An 11,989-nucleotide genomic window follows, 5' to 3' on the forward strand; every position below is an offset into this window, starting at 1 on the left:
AAGGCTCCGGGTTTTTTGTGATCTCCTACTTTACATATAATTTGTATGATTTCCATCCATCACCCATCCATCAATCTTCTTTACCCACTTCCTCTTGTCCTCGCCTAGTCCTGCCCTAGCGCAGGGTCAGAGGGCACAAGGGCAGTTGTGGCTTAAAGGATTGGGAGTTCACACTGTGGCTCCCTGAGCATGACCCTTCACCCCATACAGTGCTGTAGTATTCCAAAACTAAGGATTAGGATGGGTCAATGTCAAGGGGAATAATAAAATATTAAGTTAGTTAAGTCAAGTAAATACGAGTACAAGTATAAAGGACTGGATACATGCTGGATAAGTCACCAGAGTAAACACAGAGAGACAGATAGCCAACCACATCTTGAGGTCATTTAGGGTTGTAAGTCACATGCATGTTTTTGGACGGTGGGAGTGAACCCATGTGCACACAAACAGAACATGCAAACTCCACACAAAAACCCCCTCAAGCTCGAGTCAGACTTGCTTTTGAAATCCCCAGTCCATCACAGGACAAATACAGATATGGATTAAGTTACTATTGAAATTCTGTTTAGTTGACAGAGTCTGAGTTCTTGTGATTTTATGCTTCACATTAAGTCCAATGATTTCCTCATGAGTACAAAGTTTAAAATGAAGGGACATTAAAAAAAAATAATAATGCATATGTGAAAAGTGGATTAAATTTAGCTTCAACACATTTTGACCTGTCTCGCTTTGTGGTGCTGTTAAGGATGTCTCCACAAGGTGGCAGTACATCTGCACTTTCACCAACAGATCCTGAGCAGTTTTTTTTCCTCCCTCAGCACCAGCACTGTGCAACCAGACTCGTTTTTAAACACGGTGTACTTTGGGGTCATGTTTTGCTTGGTTCTGCAGCCTGTCATAAAGTTCAAAATATATAAGGTGCACCGGTAATCCCATGCAAACAGCTGCGGTATGAATTCACCCCAGCATTCGAGTCTTGGTCCGTTCCACTCACAATCCAACATATTAATGAAGGAGGAGTTATCATTAAACAACATTCAATATCTGTCACTCTTCTTCTATAGGAAATGCATTTGAAAGAACCTTTTCTTGTGATATTTTTAAAAATTCTTGATTCATAAAGGTCAGAGGTTTTTTTTTTTTTTTGGGGGGGGGGATCAGAAAGGTATCTGAACTGATATTACTGGACTCCTGTGAGACTGAACAGATGAGGCCTTGTGAATCATTCATTGTTTTGGAAATGTCAGAATGGCGATGGAACGCTGATCCACTGTTTGTGGGAATGTCCAGTTATCAAACGTTTTTGGATACTTGTTGTTTGCATGCTGGAGGCCTGGTAGGGTAGAAATGTGCCTCTCAGCCCAAGACTGTGTTTATTGGGTGATCAAGGACAGGTCGTGTCATGGATTTTATTCAAAAAAAAAGTATCCTAGGCCAGATGTGATGCAAACAACCCACAGACATTTTTACAAACAAATCTTCACCTATATCCACTCTTGGTTCTCCTTGAAAAAACAGACACAGAGTCGGAGTCAGAATGCAAGTGGAGAACTTCATTTCTAAAGCTCCCGGCAGCGAGCTTGACCATCTGAGACTGACGCAAAGACACATTTCATCCCTCCCCCTTTTATACCGTTTCTGGAGGCACAGCTGCATCTCAGTTTTTTATTTGACGGTGTGAAACTCCGTAATGACTGTATACTTGTTGGCACAGCTGCGAACCTGTTGGTTCTCTTTTTTCTTTTTCTTTTTTCCTTAATGGTGCTCGGTCCTTGACCCCATCCCGGTCCCCCTTATCAGGACCTTCAAACTCTCCATACATCTCACACGCGTGCCAGGTACTTTCCAACATTACATATGTCTACACTGCTTGCCCAACGGGTTCCGTTTGTGAAAAAAGAAGGAGGCAGAGATGCAGGCAGGTGGCTCTTGATTTTGATAAAAAGGAAAAGAGGCAGGCAGACTAATACTTGGATTTTTTTGTCACACATAATACGTCTTTTTCCACACCTGTTTACACAAACACACAGAGACAAAGCGTAATATGAAAAATACTAAATAACATATTACAATGAATACTAGATAAACATGATATGAAGAATACTATATAATTATTCAATAATAGCTAACATATCAAAAACAAAATTCTCTGTTGATATGGTTGTGATTTCAGTGGCTGTTAGAGTTATCCTCAGACACTGGAAAACTCCCGAAGCCCCGCAGTTTAAAGAATGGCTCAACATGACTGTAAAGACTGCTTCATGCTGCACAAGTTGAGTGGCAGGGGTCAGGGGTCGGGGGGGGCACAGCAGCTGACTGGGAACATTTCTGGTCTTATATTACTGTTAATACCGCCCAATGGGATGATACCTAATTATGAGCTTGTTTTTTTCTTTTCTTTTTTTCCTCCCTCTTTCTTCTGATGTATTAAATATTTTGTCTAACTTGTGAATTTTTTCTCTTTCTTTCTCTCTCTTTGAAGCAATGTTCAAAAGTTGTAGGGTTATTGTTGGTCTTTATTTCCATGTAAAGGTCCTACTGGTCAGCACTGAGGATGTGTGATTGTCATGTACCAAGTAAAAATTAAAATAAAATTTTGATATAAAAAAAAAAGAAAGGTATCTGAACTCACTCAAGCATTGAAGCTCCTTCAGTCCTGATGTGAAAGTTCTCTTCTAAACAGATTCATCAGCACTGATAAAGTTTCTCACAAAAGACTTGTTCACTTGCTCCGTGTTTCGTTGCTGCACGAGTCCAGGTGTTGTCAGGAGCTTCCAACTTTTCTCAACTGTTTTCACACAAATTGCATGTGATTTGAGAGGATAAATGTAGAAGTATGGTTATTCTGAGAATCCTCAGAATATAATGATGTCAATTACCTGGAGAAATATTGTGTGATTAATGCTAAAGGTAAACAAAGTGACTAACAAAGAAGCAATCAAACAGACGAACGATCGAGCTGAACTCTACATGCATGACCACACGGTGTTGGAAACACAATTACAGGCACGCAAATGAAAGCCTCTCTAATCCGAGCAGGCCACAAATGCAGAGTAATTGCTTTGGATGCATCAACAGAAAAGATATGGACGAGAACATGACGTTCCTCAGATGAGCATAGCACGTTCCTTGAACGTTTACAGGATTTGTCAAAAACAGTGTGCTTAGTTGTTTTTATTCGCGAGCAGGTTTTAAAGCACAGTGTTGGCTGGAGTTCAAGGATTCCTGATGGACCCTAAACTGAGAGATGGATGGAGTCAAATGAAGAATGATACAGAGCATCAGGACAGTGCTGTGCAATAGGATTTAAACTTCAGTTATCGAAGCTGAATACCATCATAAAAATTCACTGGATTCACTGAGATAATGAGGCCTGTCACATTCTCCAGAAAACCACTGCAAGCAGACACTATGGCTGCCAAATATTTATTTTTAAATGGCTTCGATCCAGGGGTATAAGACTCTTTTTTAGTATCTTTTCTTGAGTTTTATTTTCTGTCTGCCCTGTAATGTAAAGTTTGGCTGTCAGCTCCATGGGCCCTCAGGATCAGGCAGAGCTGTTATGTTGGCATTTTAAAAGCCCTTACTCGTCTTCAAATAAAGTTTTATTTCTCCTTTGCCCGAGCAGGAGCATTACTCAGCAGTTGGGAGTCTAAGATTTCACACAAACAGCTGATCTGGACCTGGGAGCTAAATGCAAAATTTTCCCCGAGCTTAAAGGTTTAATTAGGAAAACTAGTGTTGCAAAAAATAAATTTTATGCATGCCCACAAAACCAAGTCAACCAGATGTTACAGGGCTGCACACTTGGGTTACTTACAGAGTACAGTCAGGAAAAAGTCCTTCGCTATATTGTTAAATTGAAAACTTTGGGAAGATACATGTATGAACATGATTCAACCGCACTTAAAAAAAAAACACTCCAACTTAAAGCTGCAGCATTTTTTTAAAGACATGTAATAAGGCAACATGCTTCCTGAGAGAAGAGACAGGCCCACACTCAGATTTTCTCCCTGCTCTTCTCCCATCGACTCAAACTGGAAGCTTTCAACTCTCTTCTTTGATATAGAACTTATGCTGTGATTACTGGTGCCCTGAATCTTAAAATCTGATCTAGTTTAGACACACTTGGTCCCCAAAAGTTTAATCTTTTATCATAACAACACTTATTTTATGGTCTCTGTGCCCGATTTATGGAGGCAGCAGCCTTTAGCCGGCATTTGATAAGAAAGATCGTATTGAATGACTTCCTGTACAATTTCACTCCATCACCATACAGCTTATTTTAAAGTCGACAGGAGAATCGGATGCAGTGTCCCTTCCGGGTTATCCAGGGACCTGACTACTCCTCAAGACATGATATAAAAATAGTGGTCAATGCAAACGACATGATTTGAAATGAGAGTTTTTTAACAACTGTCACTAAATGTGGATAATTTGAACAAAATATAATGAATGAGATTCAAAGAAGAAGAAAAACTAGAGAAAGATATTTACACAACGATCATTGACTTTCAAGTGTTGAACAAAAACAGTATTTTAAATATGTTTTGATTTGGAAAGCCATTGTTCTAAATGTAAATGTAACATAAAATTAAAACAGTGTTCCTGTTTGGCACCATTCAATCTGCTGAGGATTAAGTTGCACTGAAGAACCAATAGACTTTGCAATTTCAAAATGTATTTCCACTTCTTGGTGTAAATTTTAAAAACAGACATCAATGGCAGCTCACCAGAGTGTCTTTTGGCCTCTTTTCTGGTGCTGCCAAAACAAAAGAGGTGACAATGAGGAAAATAGCAGCTCTGGCCAAGCTCTATCAGCTCTATCAAGTTCTTTTTTCAGATTAAATTTTATGTCTATCAGTTGCTCACTTGTATCCCTCCATAACATAATAAAAAAGGATGAATGAAATACCACTAATAGTGAAAAAAAAGTGCTAAAGTAACAATAAGAGTGAAATAGTTTGAATAAAGTCGCAATAAAAGTGGATATACACGTGTATAAGAAGAAGGCAGATCCTGACATGCTTGTGAGACAGACTGATCTGTACCAGTCTCTTATGTAACAGCCCTAAATGTTCAACTTGACATGAGTTAAATGGGGATAGAAGCAGGAATAAACCCGTTCTTTAAGGGACACGCCTGGAACAAAAACAAAACAAGAAAGAAGAGAAGAAAACCTATAGGAAATTCTGGGTCTGACAGTGACACTGACAATCTTGGGTCAGCAGGGAGGCTGCAGAGCTGCAGCTTCTTCAAGTTTCAGGCTTTTCTTTTTTTTTTTTTTAGTTTGTTGAGTTGTGCAGCTCAGGCTGTGCCTGTAATCAGCTGTCGGGATGGGAATGCTGTAAAGAGCTGTGCTGCTCATGATCACATGGAAGGATATGCTGATCATATGTTAATCAGGCTGTCCTTTTGTTTTGGTGCTCATCCCTCTCTCCCTCCCTCCCTCCCTCCCTCCCTCCCTCTCTCTCTCTCTCTCTCTCTCTCCTCATTGTGATTCGCCTCTCTCCTTTATTTGCTGCAGGACTCCCCCTCCTCCTCCCATGTGCGCCTCAAAAGCGCGTCCCCTGGTGCGGAGCCTCTTTTTTTCATACATTTTGCCGCAAGATGAGAGTCCTCAGATATCTGCTCTCAGCAAAGAATGAGATTATTCTCTTCTTAACTCCGCTTCTTCTTCTTCCGCTGCCTTTGGTGATCGGCTCGTCGGTATGTAATGAGATCTGAATTAACCAAGTGATTATCTCAGATTAAACTTTGCCACACTCATTAAAGTTAAGAAAAAAATAAACGGAGAAAGTTTTGCGTCAAAACTTAACTCGATAATTTGACAGCATGAATTGCTTATAATTGGAGCAGTGCTTGTATTTAATTGGAGAAGCGCACAGTGGGACTGAGTGATGTAAATGAATTTGAAGTTGAACATTGTGCCAGCCTGTCAAAGCGTGAGATGTTGTCCGTCCTGCACCTGTTGATGCGGCTCGGAGGCGCGCGGCGCACTTTGCGCTGAATGTGCGCTGTGGCCCGAGGCTTGCAAGTCCTGTTATTTTAACCGGTCGCTGTTAACATGAGGGGTCATATGCAGCGTGGGAACACGGCTCGGTCCACATTGTTACCTACGTGTGACGCGGAGACGTGGGCGCGCAGGCTGCAGGCATGTTATGATAGAAGAGCGCAGAACGGAGGCGCATCTCGTGCGGGGACAACCAACCAAGTCCTGAAGAGGAAACCTTTTTTCAATTACACCATTAAAATAACATTACTCTGTGATAGTGACAGTGAGATAGGCAGTGTTTTAGATCGGGGGAAGTGAAAGGACAGTAACGCTTATCTTCACCCTTTGAACTACCTTAACAGCCTATTAAAATTACACAACTAAAAGAAATCTGCTGTTATTTAACTTTATGCTGCAGTTTATCAAAGAGAGTATAAAACAAGGCGCTTATTGTCCTGTGTAATTGTCTCCTTGTTGTGCTCTTCAATGTTTTTCGTGCAGCAAGCAGAATGTGCCTATGTGATCATCCTGATGGCGGTGTACTGGTGCACGGAGGTGATCCCTCTGGCCGTGACAGCCCTGCTCCCCGCGCTCCTCTTCCCCCTCTTCGGCGTCATGGAGTCCAAAGATGTGAGTAACATCGCTCACGGCGTGCGTCGCTGGTCGGGCAGGAGCCGCCCTGTCTCAGTTTGGCCCTGCTGTCTCAGGTGTGCATGCAGTACCTGAAGGACACAAACATGCTGTTTGTGGGAGGGCTGATGGTCGCCGTGGCTGTGGAGCACTGGAATCTCCACAAACGCATCGCCTTGAGGGTGCTGCTCTTCGTGGGTGTGCGTCCAGCGCTGTGAGTGCCCCAGCATCACATGACCAGAGTGTTTGTATCAACACTTAACCATCACCTCACCTTATCTTATCTTCAGCGACATAAACAACACCGACTGTGTTTGAGATTATAGATAAGATGATATAAACAAGGGCTTCCTTGCTGTCATAAAGCACTCTCTCTCTTTCTCTTCTTGACATTAACTGATTCTATTCTCTCTCCTCCAACGGACAGCCATTAACAGTCCTATCTGTCCTGCTCTTTTTTTTATTTATCTCCAATAGCTTGATGTTGGGTTTCATGGGTGTGACAGCCTTCCTGTCCATGTGGATCAGTAACACCGCCACCACCGCCATGATGGTGCCCATCGTCCAGGCGGTGCTGGAACAGCTCAATAACACTGAAGCTGAAATTCCCCAGATCCTCAGCTCAGATGAGCACGTCCCGACATCAGACATCGACAGCAAACCTCCTCTGCAGTCCGACAAGCACACCGAGGCCCAAGGTGAAGACGTCACGGAGAACTTTCATTTAGGCCGAAAAGGAAGCTTCTGAGAAAATGAACAGCATCAATAGCATTACAGTGTTGCTCAGAGGGCTTTTCTTCCTGTTTGCTCTTGGTTCTCAGGTCCAGTCGTGGTGACTTTCTTAGACGCCAATGTGGAGATAGAGAAACAAAAAGAGGCGGCTGAAAGACGGAAAATGTGTAAAGGGATGACCCTGTGTGTGTGTTACGCTGCCAGCATCGGGGGCACAGCCACACTGACCGGAACTGGCCCAAATCTGGTGCTCAAGGGTCAGATGAACCAGTGAGTGCATTTTTATAAAAACATCACTTTTCACTGTCACTTCTCTCATTTTAACAACTGTGCTCAATCATAATTTTCTCTCTGTTCTGCTCTTTCCTCCAGACTGTTTCCAGAAAACGGGGATGTGATTAACTTTGCGTCCTGGTTCGGCTTTGCCTTCCCGAACATGATCCTCATGCTCACACTGGCCTGGCTTTGGCTGCAGTTTGTCTTCATGGGATTCAAGTGAGTTTGATGATGGTTAAAGCCTAATTATAGTGACACAGACTTGAATCAACTTCAAGAAGCCTTTTACCGCACAGCAGTGTGATTGAGCGCAGAGGTGACACAAAGATGTTTTTTTTCCCTCATGTGATCGCTCAAGCTTTAAGAAGACGTGGGGCTGCGGGGCTGTGAAGACAGAGAAAGACATCGCTGCCTATAATGTGATCCGCGAGCAGCATCGCCTGCTGGGGCCCATGTCCTTCGGAGAGATAAACGTCCTGGGGGTCTTCATCTTGCTGGTGGTCCTGTGGTTCACCAGAGATCCCGGCTTTGTCCAGGGTTGGGCAACATATGTCTTTAATTCTGAAGCAGAGTGTGTATCTACTTTTTATGTATTAATTTCTTCGCTAAATCATCACTTGGATGTTATTGTAGCTCAGATGAAAGTTTGACATTAAACTCCACTTGCAGGTTTGTGACGGACGCTACAGTGGCCATCTTTGTTGGCATTCTTCTCTTTGTTCTGCCCTCTAAACCTCCACGTTTCTGCTCACGGAGGAATCACAGTTTTGACACAGGTGAGACACCCGTCTGGAAAAACTGCGTCTGCATGAGGCCATGCGGTGATTCAACTCTAATGTTTGATGTCCTGGACCTGCAGTGCCCCGTCAAACTGGCCCCACGCCTGCTCTCCTCACCTGGAAAATCGTCCAAAAGAAGCTGCCATGGGGCATCGTGCTGCTTCTCGGAGGAGGCTTTGCTCTGGCTAAAGGCAGTGAAGTGAGTAGTGAAGACAGCTGTAATGCTGGATAATCTGCTTGCAGGCAATTAAAATAAAAATTCTGTAGAGGAGCACTCATTAGTGATAGTCATTTTCAGGACTTTGATTACATCTCATAATGTCAAATTCTTATTTTTGGGTTTCATTTAAGATGTCCTGGTGACACTTCAGTCAGAGGAATTGTGTGTTCGCAGTTTGCGAAAACACACATTTTCAGGGATAATTTCTATTATGAAGCACAAACCTGATTAGAATGCACTTAAAGTAAGTGAAACATTTTGAATAGTCTCCGCTAACCTCCAAGTGTGTTGAATGTATGTCTCGCCAGGATTCAGGACTCTCCAAGTGGATGGGAGATCAGATGACACCACTGCAAAACATCCCTCCCTGGGCAATTGCTATCATCTTGTGCCTACTGATTGCCACTTTCACAGAATGCACCAGTAATGTGGCCACAGCAACACTCTTCCTACCTGTCTTAGCTTCAATGGTAAGATTTGTCAGCGAAGAAGCTAAATGGGTCCAGAATGCCAGACTGCAGGAGACAGGCAGCCCTGTTTGGCAGAAGAGATCCATTTTGGTGAAGCGTTTCCTCGTGTACTTTCCTTTCAAACGGACTTCCCCAATTGGAATGCAGCATTGAAGCTACTCCCAGCGAGAGCCGGCCTATTTTCCCATGTTTGGTTGCCCATCCAGTTGGTCATTCAGGCTGAATATGTTTGGTTTGGTCCCCCTACTATGGGCCCCTCCTCCCATTAATGAAGAGCCAAACAGACCAGTTCAGCCCAGTGCATGTAACTCTGCCGTCCCCACTGCTGCTGAAGAATAGCAGTACTGTGCCCTGTGTTTCACCACTAGTGAGGCAGAGATGGGTTGTGAAAGACACTGCCAAGTGGAGGGTATTCAGACCGACAGTGATTGAGAGCAGAGCCAAGTAAATGCACGGAGGTGTCCAAGCCTTGTTTCACTGGAAATGCAACGGAATGATCAGGTTCATGCAGCTTTATGAATGGGACACTTGAAATCGCGGCCCGAGGCACGTTGTGTCATCCTATCAAGTGAATCTTTATTGATTGATTTAGTACGCCGTCGTCATGGTGACATGAAATGCAGCCAACAGTTTAAAGAAGAGCGTCCATAAAGTTTGGTTTCGTCCGCTCATTGTTTATTTTGAAAAGTAGACATGACTGTGCTTTTTGTAAGCTGCTGCTCTGCAGGACATGTAATTGAGAAGCAAATCATGTTGTCCGTGTCTTAGTAGTCTGCCATTACCGCTACACGTGTACTTCTTTTCTATTTCGAAAATCATGACTCAGCACCAAGCTTGCAGGAAGTACATGTCAACTACACCCACCTAATGAGAGTTTTCCCTTCTCTCAGAATTGCACTGATTTTACTCCGAGTAATGAGTCAGTCATTACCGCTGCAGAAAAATAGCCAGATGGACGAGTGAAGGATTTTGTGATCATCCCTGCTCCAGACTGCTGAAAGTGTCTGTGTGATTATTGCAGTCTCAGTCCATCAAGATGAACCCGCTGTACGTCATGGTGCCTTGTACTCTGAGTGCCTCCTTTGCCTTCATGCTGCCTGTTGCAACGCCTCCCAACGCCATCGTCTTCTCTTATGGCTACCTCAAAGTTGCTGACATGGTGAGTGTGTCAGTGGCTTGTTCACTTTTAGTGGTAATTATATGTTGAACAAGCAGCCTTGAGACTTTAATGCCACAGTTTAACTTTTTTCTGATTGCAGAATGTGTATTGATTATGACTTGCAGCTGTGACTTGAAACCACCACAGTGATTCTTGCTGTTGAATAAATGAGAACACAGAGTACATTCTTAAATTCTGTTCAGAAAGAGAGTGCCTTCTTCTCCCTTGCTGGAAAAAAAAAGTGACTGTTGATGCACCGTGCACTTTCAAAATATATGCTGAAACAATATGATTGCGTTGTTTTCCTCTACCAGGCCAAAACAGGAATCGTTATGAACATCATTGGGATCCTGTGCATCACTCTGGCCATTAACAGCTGGGGCAGGGCCATGTTCCAGCTGGACACGTTCCCCACGTGGGCCAACTACACTGGGGCGTGAGCCTCGTTCCGCCACCGGAGGTGATCCGTGCGCAGGTGCCAGACGGAGACCCGAGGCGGAGGAGCTGCAGCAGCACGCTGACCGCATGTGTCTGTCTGCTGTACGGACTCGAGCGTCACCGGCCTGGTTTTCTCTCATCGGAAAGAAAATAGTGATAAATCTGCATAGGAAGGGTGACTGAAATGAAATTATTTACTGCTGGGGCATAAGGAAGTCATAATGAAACGTAAAAAAGTGTGACTGAAATAATGTGCGACTATTTATAATTCTAAATATATTGTGGCTGTGTCAGACTTTTCCACAGCCAGTTTCAAGGAACGCTTTCTATTTTTATATTGAATCAAAGGTGTGATTAATGTGGTAAACCTGGTCAGTCCAAAAAGCCATACTTTGTAGGATGAGGGTGAAAATGTTGAGGTACTTTCATGCAAACTTTTATATTGTTTACTTTCTTTGCTCCATTTTATAAGAACATGATGCCGTTTTCTCTTTGTCTTCCTGCTGGACCATTTATCACTGAAAGAACATCCCCCTTCTGTAAAACACCATTCATCTGTACAGTGTCTATATGATATATATAGTTGTTAAAATAATCACTGACTTGGTCAGGTTTGCAACTGTAACATTCCACTTAGATAATAACTTGTCTGTAATAATAAAGATCTAATGAAACTACAAAGAACCGAATGACGACATGAGCAAATCAGCAGCTTTATGAGTATTTTTATAATGTTTACGACTGATACAATTTTGTGTCAAGTTTCGTACTTTGCTGATTTAAGCGTTTAGCAAACAAATGCTATGATCTTTGTAATTCAAACCAAAATCTAAATACTTTTTCCACCTCTGCTGAAATGATTTAGATAAGGTTTAGCACCTGACTCTAGAAAAATATGTATTTTTTTCACACAGTTGTGCACAAGTGTGAAATCACATATGAGATGTGATGCATAAAAAGCCTGTATGTGCCTTGTACATATATTCCAGTTTATGAAAAGTCTCTGCAATACTGACTTTTGAATTATCTGAAATAAAGTAGTATTTAATAAAGGATTTATATCACTGAGCATATGAGTTTGTTTGGGTTTCAAAACACGTGGAATGATTAAAATAAAAAGATTAACTCTGATTCTTTGGAGTTTTTTTAAAAACCTTTTCACATAAAATGATTCAATAACACGACATATTTTCTTTCCAACACTCAATAGTGTTTAACGGTGACTTTCATCATTTCAGCTCCTCAGTTTTTACTCGTGAGCATGAATTATCCGTGGAGTGATGAACGAGA

The 11,989-nt window shown here is 42.5% G+C and overlaps 1 protein-coding gene across 1 annotated transcript; it reads left to right on the forward strand.

Moving 5' to 3' along the window:
• Positions 1 to 5,541: 5,541 nt before the first annotated feature.
• Positions 5,542 to 10,730, forward strand: slc13a5b (solute carrier family 13 member 5b). Its single transcript, XM_030108370.1, has 12 exons — positions 5,542 to 5,709; positions 6,497 to 6,625; positions 6,703 to 6,839; positions 7,103 to 7,323; positions 7,447 to 7,627; positions 7,730 to 7,852; positions 7,992 to 8,204; positions 8,303 to 8,409; positions 8,493 to 8,611; positions 8,941 to 9,102; positions 10,124 to 10,261; positions 10,576 to 10,730. Exons 1-12 carry the CDS (start codon positions 5,611 to 5,613, stop codon positions 10,699 to 10,701), a joined length of 1,755 nt encoding a protein of 584 aa, XP_029964230.1. The 5' UTR covers positions 5,542 to 5,610; the 3' UTR covers positions 10,702 to 10,730.
• The last annotated feature ends 1,259 nt before the right edge of the window (positions 10,731 to 11,989 follow it).

This window comes from Salarias fasciatus, chromosome 14 (assembly GCF_902148845.1).
Source record: "Salarias fasciatus chromosome 14, fSalaFa1.1, whole genome shotgun sequence".
Lineage (NCBI taxonomy): Eukaryota > Metazoa > Chordata > Actinopteri > Blenniiformes > Blenniidae > Salarias > Salarias fasciatus.